General features: G+C 41.6%; 1 protein-coding gene and 1 long non-coding RNA gene across 35 annotated transcripts in view; one reads left to right on the top strand and one right to left on the bottom strand.

The window, feature by feature from the left end:
• The window catches only part of Cmah (cytidine monophospho-N-acetylneuraminic acid hydroxylase), a 90,611-nt gene that overhangs the window by 4,815 nt on the left and 61,617 nt on the right, over nt 1-24,179 (top strand). For all 29 annotated transcript variants that reach the window (XR_015640889.1, XR_015640888.1, XR_015640899.1 and 26 more), the window contains 7 exon segments: nt 3,080-3,171; nt 9,296-9,405; nt 10,776-10,966; nt 13,986-14,133; nt 14,453-14,534; nt 15,330-15,467; nt 17,923-18,058. Coding sequence is in view for 16 of the 29 variants with exons in the window: in XM_087591051.1 (XP_087447177.1) it covers nt 3,080-3,171; nt 9,296-9,405; nt 10,776-10,966; nt 13,986-14,133; nt 14,453-14,534; nt 15,330-15,467; nt 17,923-18,058 (897 nt within the window). In the remaining 13 variants the exon portion in view is untranslated.
• The window catches only part of LOC102552189 (uncharacterized), a 66,177-nt gene continuing 59,054 nt past the window's right edge, over nt 17,057-24,179 (bottom strand). For 2 of the 6 annotated variants that reach the window (XR_015641662.1, XR_015641661.1), the window contains exons 2-3: nt 23,969-24,056; nt 18,913-19,509 (exon numbers count right to left, since the gene is read on the bottom strand). This is a non-coding gene — a long non-coding RNA (uncharacterized LOC102552189). Of the gene's footprint in view, nt 19,510-23,968; nt 24,109-24,179 lie in introns of those variants that run through there. The other 4 variants (XR_015641657.1, XR_015641656.1, XR_015641660.1 and 1 more) reach the window with 3 other exon arrangements.

Raw genomic sequence — 24,179 nt, 5'->3', positions numbered from 1 at the left:
TGAGAAAGACTCCTAATAAGTGACTTTTGGCTCACATACATGCAAATAACATTCACACACACACACACACACACACACACACACACACACACACACACAAAGACGTCCCACTCACTCAAAACCTACAAAAAAATGTTTAAAAGGACCTCACCTGTAGTGTAGGATAAGCAGCCAATAATGCTCACCATTGTTACTATTCGTGTGGGCCATGAACTTCCTGTGGTCTATACACACAGATTCTTAGGAAGGACTGATAGTTTTTGCATGCAGTTTGCTCACCTAAATATAGTACGTTCCTTACCACAGACTAGCTGCTCTTGGGTTACTCAAAATCTTAGTTTTTGTTTGCCAGCAGCTCTGCTCTGGTGTGTGTGTGTGTGTGTGTGTGTGTGTGTGTGTGTGTGTGTGTGTGTGTGTCTGTGTGTGTGTCTGTGTGTGTGTCTGTGTGTGTGTCTGTGTGTGTGTCTGTGTGTGTACGTGTGTGTACAACGCCTGCTCGTGAGAAACCAAATGTTGACAGAGGATATCTTTCTTAATACCTTTCCATCTTATGCTCTGAGCCTCTCTCACTGAAGCTGGACCTCACTAATTAGGATTGATCAGTTAGGAACCTTAGGGTGGATCCTTCTGTCTCAGCATCCCCAGTGCCGGTTCTAGGTACAGGTTGCCACCCCTAACATTTCACAGGAATATAGTGCTTCACAGTCAGAATCTCATGCTTGTGTGACAAGCCCTTCACCCACTGGGCTGCTTCCCAGCCTATAAACCTCTTCTCTTTGCTACCTTCACAGGGAAGCTGTGCAGTCTCCAGCTTCCTTCTCTGGAGCTGACCATATGGTAATTAACCTGCATGTCTAGGGGGCTCCCGTCTGCCCCTCCATTTTCCATTCCTCTTTGTAGCTCTCGGTAAAGTTGCCAATCCTAGAAAATCATCTTTATCAGGGTACAGTTAAGCATAGTCCATTCCTTCCTGCTATCCAGTCAGTTTCCTTCCTGATACATAATCAGGATCCATAGAAGCTGCACATCTCATGTTCTTAAGTCTAATGATGCTCTTATAGCTTCTGTGTGCGGAGCTGATCCCTTTCTTGTACCCACCCCTTCCACCTCTCTCTTGTCTCCTAGTCCTTTCCCACACCCTCCTGTCTCTTGTCCCGCTATCTTCTCCTGCCCTACTCCTGTCCCCTCCCAATCCTCTCCCACTGCACTGCCACTCAACCACACTTGGTTCAATCAACTTACCCTCGTGGGTTCTAGAATATTCTACAGTGCCATTTGGAATGTCTCATCCTGATTTTTAGAGGTTGTTTCCCACTCATTCCTGAGAAAACAGGAGGTACAAAGTAACAAAACTTTCTTGCTGACCTATAACGGGCATTTAAAAATTCTGAATACAACGAAGCTTGGAAATGCCGACATGCTATGCCTCCTTCCTTTTTTCTTTTCTTTCTTTTTTAAATGATGCTCCTGGTAATAGCCATTTCTTGATTAAAAAAATTCTTTGTGTCTTGAAACAAAACTTATATTAAATAGAAATTTATAAAGATAAGGAAAGAAATGGCTGTACCTGACTTCTGTATGAACATCCCCAAGTGTACCCTATTTCCAACTAAGCACCCCCAGATCTGGCAAGCTTTATTTTCTGGGGAGATAAAAGGGACCTGGGCATGGTAGCTCATGCCTATTATCCCAATACTTGGCAAACTGAGACAGGGAATTTTGTTTATCTGGGACCAGTTTGGGCTACAAATAAAATTCTGATTGAAAAACAAAATAAAACAGAGCTGGGAGCAGTGAGCCATGAAATGGTGGTACATATCTGTAAACAAGAGCTGAGAAGCAGCAGGGAAATAAGGTCATGGTCATCCTCGGCTACGTATTAAGGTCAGGGCTAGCCTGGTCTACATGAGGTCCTGCCTCAAAAAAGTTGAAAAGAGCAAGAATGAAGGAAGGAAGTTAGTTCAGGCAAATATAAAAAATTATACAGTACCTCCCATTGGTTATAGTCTGAGTCTTATTCTGAAATGGATTAAATTAATACCTAGAATTAAACCTAAATATTTACAGATAAAAATAATTTTAGTGCATTTGTAAATATTGTGGGAGATGAGCAGTTGAAAATATACTCACTTTTAGTGGGGCATGATGGCACCTGCCTTTGATCCCAGCACTCAGAGGCAGAGGCAGGTGAACTCTGTGAGTTCAAAGCCGCTCTGGTCTACAAAGAGAGTTGTAGGACAGCCAGGGTTACATAGAGAAACCTTGTCTTGAAAAGAGCCAAAAAGAAAGAAAGAAAGAAAAAGAAAAATGAAAAAGAAAGAAAATATTCTCTATTCTCACTTTGTCTGGAATTCATGTTTATCTGAGTATATTGTATATGATCTGGCAATCATACTCTTTTTTTTTTTTTTTTTTTTGGTTCTTTTTTTCGGAGCTGGGGACCGAACCCAGGGCCTTGCGCTTCCTCGGCAAGCGCTCTACCACTGAGCCAAATCCCCAACCCTGCAATCATACTCTTAAACCTTAAACTCTTGTGGATATGAAACTAGTTGAACCCTAGAAGTGAGGGCTAAGGAGAGATACATCATATATAGATATGACCACGTTCTCTCAGAACCTCACTTAGCTGTTGTGAGCACAGCACCCTTGTGGATAAGAACTGTCTTGAAGAAGCATGGGTCACCACCAGCATCTTGCTTATCCACACGTGTATAAATGCTGCTAAATGCTGCTTTACCACTGGACAGCCTTCCTTTCCCACCTAGAGCTTCTGTGGGATTAGCTCATTTCAAACTGACACCAGCCACTAAAGGTCCATGACCAGGAGTTACCCTGAGTCCATTCCCTACTGCTCATCACTATGTGACACACACTTGATCTTCACATTTGAAGACATCGCTTGGTGATTAGCCAGCATTTCCTTGCCCCCCACCCCAGGTATCACCTCTTCATTGGCTTCCTTTTATGTATTTTGAATTCCATCGATTGCTTTGACTTCTGTGTCATGAGATGCCCTCATGCTTTATCAACACTGATTTTTTTCCACTGTGTCATACAGCTGACTGTCGTTTCCCTCCAGGTCCGTTAAATGCACAAAGCACAACTGGAAGTTAGATGTGAGCACCATGAAGTATACCAACCCTCCAGGGAGCTTCTGTCAAGACGAGCTTGGTAAATACTCATCTGTGCTTTCTGCCATAGGTGGAGGGGAAGGGAGGGCATGGGAGGGGAGGGGGGAGGAGTGGAAGGGAGGAGACTTTGGAAGCTTTGTCCTGATGGCTTCACTCCAAGTTTTGGATCTGTTCTAATTGTAAACTGTTAGACCTACATGATTGATTGTTTGATTGAGACAAGGTCTTCCTTCTCATGCTTATTAATCATTTGTACTTCATCTTTGGAGAATTGCCTGCTCCTCTCATTAGTTCATTTACAGATTGGGTAACTTGATTTCTGTTTAGCCCTTTTAGTTCTTTGTATAGTCTAGATACGACATCTCTGCCAGATGTATTGTGAGCAAATATACTCACCTAAGTCTGAGCTGTCTTCACCAAATCGCTTCATTTGCTGTGTAGGAGCGTGTTAATGCCATGTGTTCTCAGTGGTTGGTGCTGCTTCCTGAGAGACTGCAGGTCTGTTCAGACACCTCTCAGCTGTACCTATCTGTATTTTAAACTGTTTCCCCTACTCCTTCCTCTCCTGTTTTCACTGTTTCAGATCCTTTTGGGTTAATTTTCATTAAGGTAAGAGATGGTGATATGGTTTTATCCTTGTACGTGTTGTTATCCAGTTTTACCGGCACTGTTTGCTGGAGAGGCTTTCTTTTCTCTAATGTTTACTTTTGGCATCTTTGTCAAAAACTGAAATGCCTCTAGCTAAGTGTACTTATATGAGTTCTTCACTCTTACCCAGTTATCTATGTGTTTATTTTCATATCCTCCTGTTTTGTCTTTTGTTTTGTTTTGTTTATCTAGCTTTGTGAAAAATTTGTACTACTTTTTGTTAAATTAATTCATAAGTATTTTTGCCGAGAGCTTTGCCCAAGTGCTGGGTCCTCTCTGAGGCAACCAAATGAATGGAGTATTGGTAGGGGCGAGACTTGGCCTTGCGAGTGTAAAAGTTGCTTAGTATTAATAATATTTATTCTTCTTGATTCTTAGTTATTCTGGGCCAGAAGCCAATGGCCTCTGGAAAATTGTTACCTGTTGCTTATTACTAAATAACATTTACCTATCCTGACTCTAAGTTACTCTGAGGCCAGAAGCCAATGTCTTTGGGCTGGCCAGAAGAGAAGGAGACTTGAAGCAATCAACTTTTATTGAACCAGAAGACTAAAGCTGCACTCTCAAAAGGAAAAACTTTTGCACAAGCAAATATGCATAAAGACAATACATTCATGTACACATTAATACATATACGTTCATTATCACTTACTTTTTTGGGGGGCAATAATCTGTCTCATCAACTTACATACTTACACACATACCTATATGTATATATGATATATTTAAGTGGGTAAAAGTAAAAGCATTAGTGCAGAAGAACTTACTCTTTCCAGATGAAAAGAAGTTTCAACTTTTAATACATAGAGAGAGAAAAAGCTTCTACCCTTTATTGCTAAATGAATTTAAAAACCTGTCTCATTGTAAGAGAAGCCTGCCCGCTCTTTGCTCTCTCTAAGGCGTCTTCTCTCCTTAGCCCCTCCTCTTCCCTCTTCAGCCCTGTTGTATTCTGCTGCTCTGCTGTCTCTTCTGCTTCTATTTTGCTTCTCCTCTATTCCCTTCTATGTACATAAATCGGCCCTTCTTTATCTCTCCTCATCTGCCCAGCCCCTCATCTCTGTGATGCTTCTGTTCTGTTCTCCTTCTGCCTGGTTAATTCATCATCCCTAGGTTTTTTGGTTTTGTTTTTTTTTTGGTACCTTTTCAGGAGAATAGATCACATGATATTCCAAGCATCCTATTTTTCAAGAGTTCACAAAAGTTCAAACATAAATTCAAATCATAAATTGAACAAGAAGTTACAACAAAGATGTTTACATGTGTTTCCATTAAGACTAGTTATATGACTAAACATTCACTCTCTGCTGTTAGCTCCACAGGTTCATTGAGAGTTGAATATTATAATTCTTAGGTCTAAGTTAATATTGAAGTTTTGTACAGATAAGTCCAGTCAATATTTCATCTCCTATCCTTGCACTTACAATAAAATGTTCACTCCCAGTTTATGACTTTAGTCAATGGTTTTACAGTTTAAGGGAATGTATTCCTATGTTATGAATGTGTACCGTGCCTGTTTTTTTTTTAGTGCAATTAACTCATGACACTTGAAGACTGGCAGAGTCCTAGTTGCAGTTTTCATATTACAGAGGGTTTTTATATCATTCGCATATGTTTAGGAATTCTATAGAATCATTATTAGGAATTAAGAAATCTTCTATTTGTCTAAATAGCATTGCTATAAAAGAGTGCATCTTCATTTATTTGCAGAAAACCTGCCCAATAGGGTAAGCTAATCCCAAGGGTTGTTATATCAATCTAATAATGACAGGAAAGGCATATTAATATCAATATCAAGAATCAATCATGAGACAAAGTCCCTTGGGCCTTGTCACCAAGAGCTCATTCATCACAGTTCGACATAAACCATCTCAGGAAAAGCACCTGCTAGCCTTTAGCCTCTCCTAGATGGCTCCTAACATATTTTATTCTTTTTGATCATCTTATAAATGTAATCTTAAGATTGCCTGTTGCTACATATAGAAATGTTAACTTTCGTACTACTCATGTATCTATAACCTCCCTGAACTCACTTATTAACTCTATAGTTTCTTGTTAGATATATTAGATGGTTTGTATTTAAGATCATGTTTTCTATGAACACGAATAGCTTAACTTCTTTCTAACTTGTATGTTTTTATTTCACTTTCTTGCATGGTGGCTTTATCTAAGACCTCCAGGCAGAAGTGGCAAGAGAAAACTTGCTTGTTCTATCTCTGCTCAGACAGTGGAAGCATCTGGGAGTTCCCAGCCAGCCCTTTTCAGGTTGAGGACCTGCTGTGCTGTTCATTGCCTCCTAACACTATCTTCTAACTCAGAATGTTGCGTTTTGTTAACTATCTTTTTTGTATCCATTGAGATGTTCATATATGTCCCCCTTTTCTTCCATGAGTGTGATGTAGTCCATTGGTCTTTTGAATACTGAATCGTCATTGCATTTTTCAAATACTAAACCATCCTGGTATAAAGCTCACTTGGACATGTGTGATTCTGTTTCAGACCAATTGGGTCTTGATACCAAAACCAGACAAACACACTGCAGGAAAAGAAAACAAAAGATTGATATTTTTATGAATGTAGGTATTAAAAATCATTTACAAAATAGCATCAAATACAACTTATGAATGAGAGTGAAAAGGAAATTAAATAAAATGAGGAAATGTTTACATGGACAAAATATGATGAACTGAGAAATAGGATGGACACAACAATCCTTTCATTTGTGAGACCATTCATTCATTCATTCATTCATTCATTCATTCATTCATCCTCAATGTGAATAGCATTGACATCTGCTCACTGGAATGTATGGGCTTTTCCTCCCAGAAACAGTATGTGGGCATTCCTTTAATCTCTCTGCACAGAACATGATTCAGCTCTTACTCTTTTCTCATTTTGGGTACTAATTAAATCTCCTCATTGTTTCTGTTTACAACTATTGGTCAAATGTGATGGTAATGTGTTGATAATTAACATTTAGCACAGTATGTTTGATAACTTGTCTTTGATGTTAGAATTTTTTTCAGTTTCTTATCTTTTTCAGTTTTCTGTGGGAATTGCTTCTATAGTTGTTCAATTCACAAGTCTTTTTTTTAAAGCTATTTTATCATCTGTTGTCATGATTTCGTGGCTTTCTTTTGTATCAACCGGAAAACTCAGTAAGCCAATGGCAGTGGCACTGCTTGTTAGGCCACCAGTTCACGCTTTCTCCATGACACCTACAGCCATTGTGTCATTATGAGCCACCTGCTGACCTAAGCCAATCATGCTGATAACTGTAACTTTTTGACATGCCTTTGCTCCATTTCTTTCCTATTCTTTTTAAATAAGGGTTTTAAGGAGGGTTAGGTGTGTAGTACATGCTTATAATCCCAGCACTGAGGCTGAGGCAGGAGTGGATTCCAAACCTGCTTGGGTCACACTGAATATCTGTCTAGCCAGGACTACACAGCAAGTTCCTGGTCCAAAATGGGGCAGAGGAAGGCCTGAGGGAATATCATTTGTTTGTTTCTCCTGAGCTCAGAATAGGGATAACAGTTTCTCTGTTTATAGAAACAGAGTTGACAAACATCACATTCAATTTTACTAAGTGTGTGGGTTATCCTTGTGTAAGGAGCACAAAGGCTTCTGTGGAAATGCCTTCCAAATAATTGCTGAGATTAACAGCCTCCACTTTTCCTAGCATCTCTTAGGAGAGAAAAAAATAGGAAGAAGGAAACTGCTTCAGTGGGTGTTGGAGCACAAGTTTTTTTCTGGGCTCCCATGATGCGTAACCTTGCTTTCCTGTCAGCCTCTTGTTGTTGGCGTGCTTGTGCTGTAATCAACATTCTTCCTAAGTTTATTCATTCCCGTAAGGATACATAATTACCACAGTAAAGTTATTATTTTTTTCAATGCCTGCTTAGTTGATTCTGTGGGCCAAGTTTTCCTGGTGTTCTTGTTCTCCACCCTCTGGCTCCTACAAGAGGAGGAATTCAACTCCTGATCCTCAAGCTTCTAGCTCCCAAGTACTAGGGTTGCGGGCATGTACTACTGGGCCTGACTGAGCCATTAAACAGTCCCTGATGTAGACCACATACTCTTCTGAAATTGCAAAAGCTGTCTCAGGTCTCATAAGGCTGACAGTCGGGAAATACCATAGGTGTCTGAGAAAAAAAAAGTAATATATCTAGTGATGATCAGGGCTTCAAGGGAAAATGAGGAGCCATAGAGGGTTGGGAAGATGTCAGACCACCATAGCCAAGGAGTACTGTTTGACTTGGAGTGTTGACTAAGCTTTTTGGATGATTAGTGGGCACAAGGGTGTAGCTGGAGATGAACAGTGCTTGATGATGACTACATGTGCATTTTTTTCTACTGAGTAGAAAACATTTTGAATGTTTGCAACACACAAAAAAAGGATAGAATTGGCTCAGCCAGCAAAGTGCTTGCCAGATCCTCTGAGGAACTTGGCATGGCAGTGCATACCTGTGATTCTAGCAAAGTGGAGGAGGAGACCAGAGGGTCCTTGAAGGTTACTGGTCAGTCTGGAGAGCCTACTTGGTGAGTTTTAGGTCAAATAAAAGACCTAGTCTTAAAGAACAAGATGGAAGATCGGCCAAGGTTAGTCTCTAGCCTCCACATGCACCATGTGCACATGTATGTTTATCAGTACCTCTGCACACATGTATGCATAGAAACCTGGATACATACACCCAAAAGAAACAATGATAAACAAGTCTTTGTTTAGCATCACTGAGACAAATTCTAAATTGGATTTTAAAAAAATGTGTTTCCAACAGTTTCTCTGATAGAGGTTATCTCAAAGTAGTGTGAATTCTACTCATTTTGAAATGGAGATATGTTGTTTGTTTGTTTGTTTGTTTGTTTGTTTGTTTGTTTGAAAAATTTGTGGGAGTGGGAGGCATTGGGCAGAGGCTCATCTCAACAGACTTCGAGACAACTATTGTTGGGAATTGTTTAGTTACTTTTCTCATTGTTGTGGCCAAGTTTCTGACAAGGAGCAGCTTTATTTTGGAGAGGTTTATTTTAGCTCATGGTAGGACTGGACATGTAACAGATCTTTGTGAAGTCTAAGCTTTTCCTATCTCACACACCTCTGCATGACATCACGCACTATGCTGACTGCCTGGATCCTACTTCATTTGTGTCTGTCAGACATCTCACGGTTCCTGTCTAGCTTGAATGACTTGAAACTGCTTCCTAGGTATACTTCTTTTGACTTTTGTTGTCAGGTTGGGAGCTCTTTCCTGCACAGCCTCTCAGCACCCTGCCCTCTCTTTCACTGGTTTCATCACAGTGCATGTGTTAAACATGCCGGAGAGCTCGAGTTGCTCAAGTGTAGCATGAACAAATGAGCAGTGGCTGTTGCCTTGGTAGCTGCTGTGCACTCAGTGAGTGTTCTCTTCTGCCCTGCATGGTTTTGACCTTCTGTATTTTGACTATGTGTTTGTATTTTGGCAAGGTTTTCAAAAATGTCATTTTCTCACATGCTCAGATGTATTTCCCTTTGGTTCTAGTTGTGGAAATGGATGAGAACAATGGGCTTTGCCTTGTAGAACTGAACCCTCCTAACCCCTGGGACTCTGACCCCAGGTCTCCTGAAGAATTAGCTTTTGGGGAGGTACAGGTAAGCAAACATTAATGCTATAACATTCTCAATAACAAAATGAAACTAAAATGTCACTCATGCATATATTTGCATATCTTTCATACATGTGAAATTATATATATATATGTATATATATATGTATATGTATATATTAGAAAGTATTTTTACTGCCTGAACATTTGTGGATAAGATAGTGTCAATCAGTGCTTTGATGATAGAATCCTTGAAGCTGAGAACTTCAAGAGTATGGTGTTTGTATGCACCCAGCTCTGGTGAGTGCTTCACCATAGCAGGAGTGTGCATGAAACTATACTGTCATACATGCAGAACAAGGACTGCAGGGAGGTGCCAGTCCTCCCATGAAAACTCATTCTCAACCGAACTGGCCGATCCTGATATATATATTGATCTCTTCTAAAAGCTCTGCCAATAATGAATTCATTACCTTATATTAGGCTCCACCTCTTAAAGACCCAAGCACTGTCAACATACCCACAGTGGGAACTAAGTTTCAAGCACATGAACCTTTTGGGGAGTAAACTGCATTCCCACTGCAGCAGATAGCAAGTTGTATATTTTTGCCCGTCATCCTGAGATCTTCACAAGTCTTTTACACAGGTTCTATCTTCAGAGCAGTTTCCTCTAAGGGAAACACCTCAGAAGTTTGGGGAAGACAAAAAAGCAAAATTAAATAATTTTTTCCGTATGTTTAGGAAGCTGTGTGCATTTGGACAGGGTTTTTTCTCCTTCATTTTGTTTTGTTTGAAACAAATGAAACTCCACTCAGACAGGAATACTAACAACTCACTTATTTCCTGGATGTCCCTGGCTCCTCGAATGAAATTCCTGTTGCAGTATCTCTGCTCCTCTGTGCTCCGTGGCTGTGCCTGGCAGGAGGGTGGGGGTGAGGACCAGGTCTGGAATTCCCCCACCTGCGCCTGTCTGGAAATCGTTGTTGATACCATTCTCAGCTCTTGGCACCCTACAGCATGAGTAAATGGGCAATGTAGAGCCCAGCTAACTTGGCTTCAGTCCAGTCTGTCCAGCTGTGCCAACCCACCAAACTAATTAGGAATCGTGTAATCGATATTCCTCAAAGCCACACTGGCATGCCAAGTCCCCCAATGCTTGTGCTAACATTGCTCACTGATAAACACATCAGAGCTGGTTTAAAGAGAATAAAATCTGGTGCATGCATCGATTTAATGTGAAGCACCAGGTGCTGGAGTCCATGTGGACAGTCTGTGGAGGGTCTTGTGTTCTGTCAGTGTGTGTGTCTGCAGTTGTAGTGGAGCCAGAGCTGGCCTGACCTTGTCAGAAACAGCCCGAGCCTTGTACTCCATTGCTGCTGACCAAGCCATAACAGGGACCTCACTCTCTTCCAACAGATAACATATCTCACTCATGCCTGCATGGACCTCAAGTTGGGAGACAAGCGGATGGCGTTTGACCCTTGGTTAATTGGTCCTGCTTTTGCCAGAGGATGGTGGTTGCTACACGAGCCTCCATCGGACTGGCTGGAGAGACTGTGCAAAGCAGACCTCATTTACATCAGCCACATGCACTCAGACCACCTGAGGTAAAGAAGCAACATACCCAATTCTTAAGAGAACAATGGCTGAACTGGAGGCATCAGTGGGATCTTTTGGGTTGTTGCTTTATTTCTTAGACAGAATCTATGACGTTCAGGCTAGTCTTGAACTTGCTTGTAGCTGAGAACTCCTGCCTGATGGTTATCCTGCCACTTCCAAATACTGGGATTATAGACATGTGCCACTATGCTCTGCTTAGAAAACATTTGTAGATGGTCCTGCATTCTGACTTGTTCCATTAGGACTATGAAAAAGAAGAAAACTACAAGTAAAGTTTTGTATATGTACCACAATTCTAATTTTAAAATGCTTCCACCGAGTGAGGAAGGAGCGTCATGGAAAGCTGAGTGCTTGATTGATCACTTCTCACAGACCTCCACTCTCTGTCCATGACCAGGAACAGGCATAAAGCTCATCAGAGTGGCCTTGTTTTTGTTCAAAATTTATAGCATAAACCAACACACACACACACACACACACACACACACACACACACACACACAAAACTATAAAGGACCAGTAGTGATCTCAGCTGAGGAAGGAAGATGAAGAATTCAAGGCCAATGTGGGATATGTAACAATATTGTGTCAAAAATGACAGACAGTTACCTTTAAAATAAAGGACCAACTGAATATTATGGGTATTGAACACATGTTGAGCCTCCCTCATTAAAACACAGGAGTGCTACAGGGAGTCACAAGTGAGAGTAGGAACTAGTGTCCCAATAAAAGTTTAGTGATGGATATAATTCCCATGGATCATAAAATATTATTACCTTTATCTTATCTTGTAAGGCTGTACATAGAAGTAGGGATCAGGCCAAGCTCGTGCACTGTTTTGCCAAACCCGGTTCTTCATTGTTTATTGAAATGGAGCCTTGCTGTGCATCCACACATATCTGGGTCTTCCTGTCTTAGCCTCCCATGCACTAGGGTTACCATCCCTCACAGCCATGTCCTGCTCTAGTTTTTCCCCTAGACTGTGACCAAGGCAACTTATGGGAGAAAGAATTTACTTGGGTTTATGGTTCCAGAGCCTTAGAGTTTATCATGGGGTGGAGGAGGGATGACTGTTGAGGTGGTTGAAGCCACAAGCAGATGGCTCATGTACTGAACTAAGAGCATGAACAGAGAGAATGCCCCCCCCCCCGACATACTTCCTAAGCCTCCCCAAACTGCTGCCGACTGGGGACCAAGCATTCAAATGTCCAAGACTCGCTGGCTGCAGTACGCCTTTAATCCCAGCACTTGGGAAGCAGAGGCAGGCAAATGAGTCTCTGTAAATTCAAGATCAGCCTGGCCTAGAGAGTGAGTTTCAGGACAGCCAGGGCTGCTACTCAGAGGAACCCTATCGCAAGCAAGCAAACAAGCAAGCAAGCAAGCAAGCAAACAGAAACCAACGAAAAAAAATCAAATGCCCAAGACTATAGGGACATTCTCATCCATACCACCACAGTCATAAAAATAGTAAATATCTCTTTTGGGGTCATTTTTTTCTTAATTCTCGTTATGATGCAAGGTGTATTTTCTGACCTCAGAGATTGAAGGCAGGTCAAAAGAATCCTGGAGTTTTTACATCTTTTGATTAGAGGATGAAACCTGCTCCCTCCCCATTTCCTCTCCCTGCCTCACGAGTTCTGCTTATTTTTGTAGCTCTTCAGAGGGTTTAATGTTAGATTTTGTTTATGCTTATGGCAACATATTTCATTTCGTATGATAGTCTGGTTTTTTTTATGTGTTGTCTGTAAGAGGTTACAGACATGTAATACCATGCCTAGACACTGGCCGGATTATAAAACTAGAAAGTGGACATGTTGAAGTTAGAAACACCTTCTAATGGAAGCAATGCTGGGTTTGGTCAGAGAAAACAAAGTTTGAACACCAATTATTGTTTGTTTTTATTAATATGTTTTCTCATCTATGAAAACAAAAATCCTCAGAGTACATAATAAGACCCAAACTACTGACTGCAGGGTATGGTGCCTCATGCCTGTAATCCTAATACCCAAAAGGCTGAGTTAGGAGGAATTTTAAGAAGTTCAGATCAGCTTGGCTACACAGTGAGACCCTACCTTAAAAATAAAACAAAACAAAAACAAAAATAATAAAACCCACACACAGTAGGAAAAGAATTAAAACAATGTGGAAACTCACGACAGTGAACTTGTTGTGACAGAATGGGTAACTAACCACTCGCTCATCTTTCTGCCATATCCCACAGTGATACATCAAAGGCATTTTAAGTAATTAATGCTCAGTCGAAATGACAGTTGCCTTCATGTATATAAGCAGCTGAAAAGACCTGGGTGCCTGGTTCTGCACAATTGAGCTTCCTAGAATGCTGGATGGTTTTCATCTCTGTTACATTTCATCATATGACCCTTCTGGTAACTCGAGTTCTCCAAAGGATAAATAATGTCAGTGTAACCATCAGCCTTTAGAAAACATGATGGTGACTCATAGGGGCATGAGGGGGTGCCACCCCTGGGCTAGTGGTCCTGGGTTCTATAAGAAAGCAGGCGGAACCAAGTGATGGTGGTGCATGCCTTTAATCCCAGCACTCAGAGGCAGAGGCAAGTGGATCTCTAAGTTCAAAGTCAACCTGGTCTACAGAGTAAGTTTCAGGTTAGCCAGGGCCATACAGAGAAACTCTGTCTGTGCTGTGTCCTCTGTTTTACTGAGAGCGACTACTTAGGAAGATCATGAAGATGTTCATCTTACAGCAACATCTGCATGACTCTCTCATGACTTCCAGCCTTACCATTGGAAGCAACACTGGTGTGGGACATGGAATCACACACTTGGCTAATGTCTGCTCTGTGGTTTGTTAGTATGTCCAAGCCATGAAGTAAGATCCTCTGGGATGCAGCCGTGAGTGTGAGCAGCAACCTTGTCTGGACTGCTATGAAAGGCTGGTTTCCACTCCTTCCCTCTCAGTCAACAGGCCGTTCTTTTGCTAGTGAATCCTGGTTTATTACCTTTCACCTTCCCACCTCTCTGGTCTAGTTACCCTACCCTGAAGCAGCTTTCCCAGAGACGACCAGACATCCCCATTTATGTTGGTGACACAGAAAGGCCTGTGTTTTGGAATCTGAATCATAGCGGTGTCCAATTAACTAACATCAACGTGGTTCCATTTGGAATATGGCAACAGGTAAGAGATCTGTTTGTTCTCTTATTATGCTTTCTGAGGTGACATTTATAGAATGTAGCTCATGTTGTTGGTACACGAGATACAGTGAATATCACCAGTATCGAAGCTTCAGTTTGGGACATAACTGTCTTTGCTTAAAGCTTACATTTCCACTAGCAAATGTATAACCTTATCAAATAGACTAGTAAGCCCAGTTCCAGATAAAGGTTTTCTTTTCCTTTAAATTTTGGTTTGATTTGCCAATTTTTCTCAAAATGACAACCTTCTCAAATATCAAGGCCTAGCTGACCCACAAAATGGTTTTATTGTTGGATTGTAGGTAGACAAAAATCTTCGGTTCATGATCTTGATGGACGGCGTTCATCCTGAGATGGACACGTGCATCATCGTGGAGTACAAAGGTACCTTCCTATCCCCAAAAGCAATGGAAAGGGAAATGCACCATGGGTAGGAAAGAGGATGTCTAAAACCTCAGGCTATGCTCATCTTCTGTCTCCATTTTCAAAGAATACCGTACGTTATGCTCTTGTCTTTGGAAAATGAACCTTTTAGATTTTTTTCAAATGAAAACTTGCCAATAATTAAGAGTGCATTGCTTTTAGCACAAGGGAACCAATATTTACATCGTTTCAAAAACTACTGTTACTTTAGTGTTGAAAAATGTCATAAGTCCCTTTCACCATGTTGCTGGGTGTGGTGATATATACCTGTCATCCCAGCAGTCAGGAGGCAGAAGCAAGAAGAACAGGAATTGAGGGTCATGCTCTGACAAACAGTTCAGGCCAGGCTGGGCTCTACAAGACCCTGTCTTAAAGAGCAAAGCAGAACAGAGCAAGACAAAACAAAAGGAAAGAAAAAATAAAAAATTATGACTGGAAAATTTCATCATGAGTGAGGCATGGTCTTAGTTACCCAGTAGTCATTTGGAAAACAATTGTGCATAGATTTTTGCCAGAGATAAGGACATCTTCATTGAACTTCTAACCTTTAGACTCTGACAGCTTCCTCTTTGTTTGATTGTTGAGTTTTGGGGTTTTTTTTTTTTTGTTTTTTTGGATGGTGTGTGTGTGTGTGTGTGTGTGTGTGTGTGTGTGTGTGTGTGATCAACAGAATTAGATTATACAGACTGCACTGTATAATCATATAATCTTGATCATTCAAAAAAGCCTTTGAGATTTCATGTTATTTCCCCACAGGTCATAAAATCCTCAACACAGTGGACTGCACCAGACCCAACGGGGGAAGGCTGCCTGAGAAAGTTGCTCTAATGATGAGTGATTTCGCTGGAGGAGCATCAGGCTTTCCCATGACTTTCAGTGGTGGAAAATTTACTGGTAATAATTTATATCCTAGCAATACTGAGCATTAGGCGTGGTGCTTCGATGGATGCTTTGAGAGGAAGAAGCACAAAGATGCCTGACATGAGGTTCCTGCTTGAAGGAGTGTTCGTTGTCAGACAACCAACCTTGTGAACTACAGACACTACAGACTGGTGGGGGGGCTAAGAAAGACGGCTGCTGAGTATCAGGGTGTGGAGCCCAGAGTGGGATGAGGAAGGATGTGATGCCCAACTCTGGCCTCCATGCTTTTAGGGAGAGGTCAAGGATGTAGTGTGTGGGACTCAGTATGCCTGCTTCCTAACAGTCCTGTGGAATGCTCATGGGTAGTACAGGCAGAGCAGGGCATTCCACAGGGTAGATTCCCACCTAGGGGCTCTTCTGCTCTGGCTCCAAGGGTGATGCTGGGGTTCGTGTGGGGAAAGTATGCCTGAGACAGTTCATTCGGTTTCGTATCCTTGTACCACCTCTCTGATGCTGTATGCTGCAACTCTAGCCCCTGTTTAATCCTAGACTTCTTTGACCAATGCCTCCCTGGGTGCTCAGTCAGCCTTCTTTGCTGCCTGCTGGTGTCTTCGGGCTAGAGCTCCTGGTCTACTCCTGGCCCAGCTTGTTACATTGACTATTTTCATTCTTTGGAGTCCTCTTGCTGCTAAACTCTGAATGACCAGCAATTTCCCATGGATGCAATCAGCTACTGTCTGTTCCTTGACTGCCCTGTCCTCCTCACCCCGCCTCTGCACTGACACTCCCCATCTTACTGCCCTGCTGTGCTCTTCATATCACTTTATATAATTATTTATATAACTTGTTTCTCCTTTTAAAACACGCTTCTCTTGCTAAGAAAATGTTTCCTTGGCAGCACTTCCCTTTTCTTGTTTATAGGATTTATAGTCCCATTCAGTATTGTCTGCTTAGTGGCCCAGAGATCACAGAAGGTATGTAATAAAAACACTGGGCGGGGAGCAGGGCTGAGGGGAGAGAGAGAAGGAGACTTTGTGAGGTGTCTATAATGATTCCATTAACAGAGGAGGAGACAGAATCTACTCAATTCTGTAAGAGATGGACAGGGCTTGGCTCCTATGTGTGACTAACATCTGTGCCTGTGATTTTAGACACTGCGAGTTGTCAGGCTATAAAAAATAGATTTCAGTTTCATAGCACACCAGGCAGTAGTGCACACTAGTAAAAGGTTAATGACTCTAGGAGTTACAGTGCGTATAGAATGGGCTTGCCACAAAGGAACGCTATCCACACTGAGCCCTGTACTCAGCTAGACTCTCCAAAAACACAAGCAAGCAGCGAGCTTGGGACCAGTGGCTAGTCTCCTGGTAAATATTCAAAATTTGCTAACTCAAGCTGAGGACACATCTCCATCAATGTCATGGGATTTATTCCACTTCTGTCTTACTTGTCTCTCTCCTTTTTTTTCTCCCAGGCAAGCCCCTTTCAAGTAGAGCAAGATTTATTAAACTTCTCCATTTGTGATCCCTTGGCACCAGAAAAATTTTTACACAACCCTAGCCATATAAATATGTAAAATCAGTACAAAATCAAGTTTTTACTGATAATAAATGATAAACAAATTGATTTTAAAATAATTCTTTACTATGCATATAATTTAGTATTTGCTAAAGACAAAAGCAAATTTGTATGGTATAAATTGGATGTACTTATTTTTTTATATAAAGAATTGAGTTTTGGATGAGCATTTGATACAGTAAGACGTGGGGTATCTCCAGAAGTTTTCAAAGTTGATTGATATTTTGATTTTATGATCAATTCTGAGAATTCCATTTACATAAATACATATAATTATACAGCACAAGTGTGTTTAGGGCCGTTTAATAAGCTTTAAGAAATACTGTCCTGATCCCGAGTTAAAATTCATTGAACTATGAAATTTTGTAAAACACAAGTCAACAACTCAAACAGCAATCTTTAAAAATAAAAGATTCTAGCACAGTACAACCCAACGGTACATTAATTTGGTATATTCTGAGGGAGGATGATAAGAAAATATGAAGCCTTTTTTTCCATAATTAAACCATTTCGTTTCTGTAAGGGCAGAAAAGGGGGTCTGGTGGTAAATGACGCAGTTTGTAGCACAAAATAGCTTTGAATGTGTGACAAGGGCACACATAACTGATTGCTGTTGTGTCACATGACAACATGTATAGTGTAAAACTCTCCTGTTGGATGCTCAGAACCAAGGCTGCAGAAATATTACATGATGCCCAGTGATGTCACAAGGCCAGCGGTACCACTATGTGTTTCATTTTTAATTAAATTTACTAGTCGGATCCTCAGAAAACTGACTGCTGCTGATTTTCCTGGATCCTGCACATTTAGTTACACATCCCCATGAGGGGTCACGACCCAGTTTAAGGAGGTAGGAACCAGGGATTCACTTTCTGACTGGAGGACACTAACCCCGAATCTGTCCCTGCAGAGGAATGGAAAGCCCAGTTCATTAAGGCAGAAAGAAGAAAACTTCTGAACTACAAAGCTCAGCTGGTGAAGGATCTGCAGCCTCGAATCTACTGCCCATTTGCTGGGTACTTTGTGGAAGCTCACCCATCTGACAAGTAGGGGTCAACATTTCAATTCAATATTTTTATATATGACTTAGTGTCTGTCAAATGAGTGACTGTGCTATATGTCCATTGTGCAATGCGAAAAAGATTGTGGGAATCCAAAACATCTATCTCTATCTTTCTCTCTCTCTATCTGTGCATGCATATGTGCATGTGTATGTGCGTGCGTGTGTGCATGTTTGTAGGGAGGGTGCATATATATTTGTGAGGAAGTGGAGGCCAGAGAACATCTTTGGATATCTGTTTCTTGGGTGACATCTTCCTCTTTTTGAGACGAGGCCTCTCACTAGCCTGGAACTCAAGAAGAATAGGTTGGTCATCTGGCCAGTAAGTATCAGGGATCTGCCCATTTCTGTCCCTAGCACTGGGATTACAAATGTGTCACTGAGTCTGGCTTTTCTCCTACGAGTTCTAATGATCAGAGTCTGGTCCCCACTTGTCCCCACAAGTACTTTACTTATCTATTCTTCCAGCCCAAGCGTCCACAGCCTTTTAACCAGTTGTCAACAGAGGTGAATCAGAGGCCCCAGAGTTAGGACACAGAGACAATGGTTGAAGGATCCCTCAGGAAGGCAAGAGGTAACCAATAGCTACTAAGCATGTGCCAGGTGGCAAATTGGGGCCTTTTAATTAACTCATCAAAGTAATTCCCCCAGAGACACTCTAAGTCTCAGATGGTGAGAGTTCACCTTTATGACCTCAGTTTAGCCTGATTACCTCTGTAAAGTTGTTCTCTCCTCTCCGAACAAAGGTCACACTCTGTGGAACTTGGCTGATGTATCTTTTCTGAGAGGGACACAACTCAACCTGTACCAACTCATGTTAAAATCAAAACTTTTCACAACTTGTCAATAACTACCATTTTATGTAGTTTCTAAAATAATTGATGTGAAAAGGTTCTTTATTATTACTTAATTTTTTCAATGGAGTGTGTGTGTGTGTGTGTGTGTGTGTGTGTGTGTGTGTGTGTGTGAGCCCACATACAAGTAGTGATCAGGGGACAACTTTAAGGAGTCAGTTCTCTATTTTTACAATATGAAATCTGGGGCTTAAACTCAGGTCATGGGGGTTGGGGATTTAGCTCAGTGGTAGAGCGCTTGCCTAGCAAGCACAAGGCCCTGTGTTCAGTCCCCAGCTCCTAAAAAAAGAAAAGAAAAAAAAAAAAACTCAGGTCATTAGGATAAGAAACAATGCCCTTGTGTTCAGAGCCATCTTGTTGGCCTAAGGTTTGTTTCCAATAAGTAGCATCACAGTTGACCGAAATATTCCAAGTCAGGGCTGAAGCACACTCTGTTAGTCTTGGTACTTTAGAGTCAGTTCCGCACGTGGTATTCCTTTGACATCGATGTTCATGTCACCAGTTGAGACAGAATGAGCCAGCTTACTTCCAGGCAAACAATTTTAGAAACCCATATAATTTTGTTTCAAAAATCAAATGAATTCTGAAAAAAATGAGGTAATTTTGTCGATGTGTATTTGAATATTAACACAAAGATAACTTTTCTTGTACTAGATTTTGGTATCGAAAAACCTTTAAGTATAGCTTGATCAACAAACATATAAATCTAGTTTTGAACCATAAGTTTTATGTCATCTAAGTATAGATCAAGTATTTCTGATAGAAATTATTGTCTGAATTCATATAACCTAAATATACAAAATATGTAAAATATGTAAACAGGATCTATGGATCAACTAATATATACTTTTTTAATTTAAAAAATTAACTGAGCGAGTGAAGAGTTGGCTCACCTGACGAAGCACTTGCAATATAATCTTAAGGGCCCGAGTTTGGATTTCTAACCCTCACCTTAAAAAAACAAACAAACAAACAAAAAAACAGGTATGGCAGTACACTCTGCAATCCCAGTGCTAGAGAAGTAGAGACAGGAGGATTCCTGGGCTCAGTGGCCTGTCAATGTAGCAGAACCAATGAGTGACAGTGCTTCAAAAGCAAAGGGGGAGAACTGTTGAAGAAGACAGCCAATATTGACTTTGCCTTTACACACCCTCACACATGTACCTCCACAAACAGTGCATACACATGCAAATACACACAGAACATGCAAAAGTGACAGGAAAGTATACACATGTATCATATAACACTATATATCTTAGTAGAGACTATAGCAAACTACCTCAGCTATGCACTACTTGGACATCTTGATAATAAAGCCATAATAGGTAGCAGAGAATTTTAGTTATCTGTAATTTATTTCTCTAAACATGAAATTTTTGATTTTAGTAGAATTGCATTCACTTCTGATTTAGTTGCTTTTCTATTGCTGTGACAAAAAAAATACCATGGCCCAGGCAGTTTAGAAAAGGAAGCATTTGATTGAGGTTATAGTTTCAGAGACTTAAGACTCCATGATGGATGAGCAAAAACTTGCTGGAAGGAAGAGCTGAGCTCACATCTTGATCTACAAGTAGGAGACAGAGAGCACTCTGGGATTGGGGCAAACCCTCAAAGCCCTGCTCCCAGCAACATACCTCCTCCAACATAGCCATACCTGCCAGTCCTTCCCAAATAGGTCCACCAACTGGGGACCCAGTATTTAAGTATATGAGCCTGTAGGGCCATTCGCATTTAGTCTACCTCACCATCATTTCATTAATCACTCTACATACGTCATTCATTACACCAAGGAACTGATGTATACTGATGGCTCACTGGAGTCTGTTAATGACCGTACAGTCAATAGTCTAGTTGATAGGTTATGAGCCCAGCACAAAGTGGCCTCAGGCAGAAAAGCCTTACCCTCACTACTGTTATAAGCAGGCCTATGCACAGGGGTGTGTGCTGTGGACAAAGCTTTGAGTGACTTCCTATGAAGCTTTGCTAGACCTTTATTTCTGGATCATAGACTAAATTCATGATTTTAACTTAATGGGTTATATCTCTAGGGATATAATCTAGCCTTGGCTAGCCTAAAACTCTCCATAGACATCCGGCTAACTTCAAACTTGTGCCAGTCCTCCTGTTTCTACCTCCTTGATGCTAGGTTTACAGGATCAAGCCACCATGTCTGGATTAATTGTCATATTTTCTAATTAAAAAACCCATACACCCTATCTCTAGATAATCTCCTATGACACTGAGTGGGTTCTTAAATCATTTGGAATTGCTGGATAAACACAAATTGTGTTAGGGTCTGTGCTCATATAGAAATTCATGTACCTTTGAAAATATACTACAAGTCATTTTTCCATAAGGAATATTATATTGACAGAACTAAAGAGCCTTGGGCCACACAGAGAGTACTGGTCCATTAGCCTCTAGTCGCCTGCATTTAATCTTGAAGGAGGAAAAGTGGGTAGGAAGGGCAGAGATGACAGAGGCAGCTAAGAAAAGCCAGACCCTGAGACCCACAGAGGACTGGGTCTGGTCACAATGACGGCACAGGATCAGAGGCATCATCTTCTCCTTCATGCTCTAAGTTTATAATTGTAAGAAACATCCCCAAGGTTCTCTAGGTGCCCCAAATAAAGTTTTTACTGACACCTATAACCTCAGTGCTTGGCAGGCTGAGGTAGAAGGATTGCCAGTTCTAGGTCAGCTGGGGTTATGAATTAAGAGCCTTTCTCAAACCAAACCCACACAATAACGACCAATAAAGAAAAGGAAAGGAGGTCAGAGCTCAGTAGCTGTGCGCTCGGCTGGTGTGCAGCCACATGGCAGTCAGCTAGACCCTGAGCTCTGCAGCCCCCAAGAGAGAAATGGCAACTGTGACGAAGTAGTCTCACTGGAGCAGAGGTGGGATCTGAACCACCACCCCCCTGGGATCATCCTGAGTGCTGGTCACACTTGATGTTAGAAAGCACCCAGGAAAGATGCTCTAGGCCTGTTTCCCACACTCTAATCCTTGAGCTGGAATCTGAAAAGAGCCAATAGGTCCCAGGGGAGAGGCAGGAACTGGAGTAGCAAAGATAGTCCTTGGTTCAGAGTTCAGAATGCTTTTGATATTTTAACAACTGGTATATCTAACTAGAAAATAGCAATTTTGCCCTGAAGGCAAAGGTAAAGGGTAAATGGTAAAGGGTTGTGGTAAAGAAAAGAACCTGCCAGCATTCACAGCTGTCACACCCAACAACACAGGGACACCCAGGAAGGGGATAGAGGACTTCCAGACTTTATCTACCACAAAACAGAAAACTAGAAGCACCTCAAACACCACCACGAATGCAGCACAGTGCACAGCTCAGGCAGGCAGTGTAGCATTGCAGAGAAGTTGACGATTCAGACTTTAGACTGCTTAGAGTTTAGAAGTATGCTGTGCTAACAGGGGAACCCGAGGCTGATATCAACCAGAACTCTAAACAGGACACAAGAGAAGTAACAGCCAAGCATTATTATAGTTATTTTCTTGAGACAAGATCTTCCTGAGCCAGAAGAATCATGAGTTTGAGGCTAATCTGGGCTTCATCACGGGGTGCCATTCCCAAATAATGAAGTAAACCTAAAGCTAAGACCACAGAGTCACTGCCAGACTGTCAGGTCAGTCTGGCTGTCCTTTGTCTCTATCCTGTGTGACTGTTTACTTTTCTGGACCCTGAGGTCATAAGTCATGTATTTGCTCAGTGTGTGCTGCTGCCCAGTGGGTTGACTGTGCAGAGCTCAGGTTGCCTGTGGGGAAAATTGGCTTGTGTTAACCTTTCAAGGCTGAACAGGCTCTTGGGAATATGATTTAATGATTATTCTGGCTCAGGCCCAAATGCTAGGATTATGAGCAAGGGCCACCATGCCACACTCTGAGCTTCAGTTTTCTCAAAAACATAGCATTTCTTGCTCTCTACTCAAGACTGCCTAAGAGTGGTGTTGAATGCTTGTTAAGAAAGGACGCATTGCTAGGGTAGGGGTAGGGTAGGGGTGGGGTCAGAATCTAGGAGAATCAGAAAAAGCAGGAGAGCCTTCTGAGTCTGGAAGGTTTCCTTTCTTTTGGTTCTTTCCTTTTCACTTGCCAAGTCCCCAGGCAACTCTGCTGCAGTCACAAGGCTGCCTTAATGAAACCCCAGGGGAAAGAAGCCTTGTCTCAGGTCGGAAGGACTTTGATTTCAAGAGAGCAGAGAGAATCCTGCTGCTCTTTCTTTCCTTACCTCAACTTGCTCCACCTCCCTTCCCTGTTTGCTCTTTTGGAGACAGGGTCTGATGTAGTATCCCAGTCCAGCCTTGAACTTGTAGTAAACCTTGCTCCAGCTTTCCTATGACTCAGAGGGGCCACTGTGTCTTGCTGTGGCTGTTTTCTTTCTCTAACACTTGGCCCCAAAGTAAATGGAATTCTTAGAAAATTGGGGAAACCGAAGCCCTGGCTTCTCAGTAAAAGATTATCTTCTACTGATCGATCATTTGACATTGACAAAGAGCAGGCACTCAGGAAACAAGAAAGTATTGGAGAATGTTTCAGGGAGGGTACTTATGAAAATGAACCAGAAGAACAAGTAAACTCTAGAGCTCGGCCCTTGGTTGTACTTTGTGACCATAAGCAGGAGGTCAAGTCTCTGCCACTCAGCCTTGTGGTACACACGTGGCCCCATGCTGGGGACTTGGTGGCACGTGTACGTGGAACAGAGCTGAAAGAGGAACTGAAATTAAAACTGCAGCCTGAGAATGGTGTTTTTGAACTTACAGCATAAACATGGCCTGTCTATATCATTTATTAAAATGAAAATCTAAGCCGAGATCACATAAAATAATTTTCAAAGGAAAGGGATAGGATTAAAAACTAAATATAAACAGGCAAATCTTACCACATACTGTGGGGGAGCACAATAAATAATAGATCCAAGATGACACAGATGCTGGAATTATCAGGGAAAAAAAATCAAATGTCTATAAAAGGCATGTTTCAGTAAGTAATGGCAAAATCCCGTAACTGTAAGAACAGAAAGAAAGCTACTCACACAGAGAGAAGATAGAAGAACCAACTGGAAAATTTACATGCAAAGTACACGGTCCGCAGCGGCAAACACCTGGGAGGTGTTCCAGGACCTGATGAGTAAAGGAAGTGAACTTGAAGATAGAGCAACAGAAGCCAGGAAACCTATAAACAGGAAGAACAAGGTTGTGGCAAACAAGAGCAGGGGCCCGTGGGACAATGGCAAATGTCAGGTA

The sequence above is a fragment of the Rattus norvegicus genome, chromosome 17 (genome assembly GCF_021556685.1).
Source record: "Rattus norvegicus strain SHRSP/BbbUtx chromosome 17, alternate assembly SHRSP_T2T, whole genome shotgun sequence".
Taxonomy (NCBI): Eukaryota; Metazoa; Chordata; class Mammalia; order Rodentia; family Muridae; genus Rattus; species Rattus norvegicus.
This window is presented reverse-complemented; position numbering and strand designations above follow the sequence as displayed.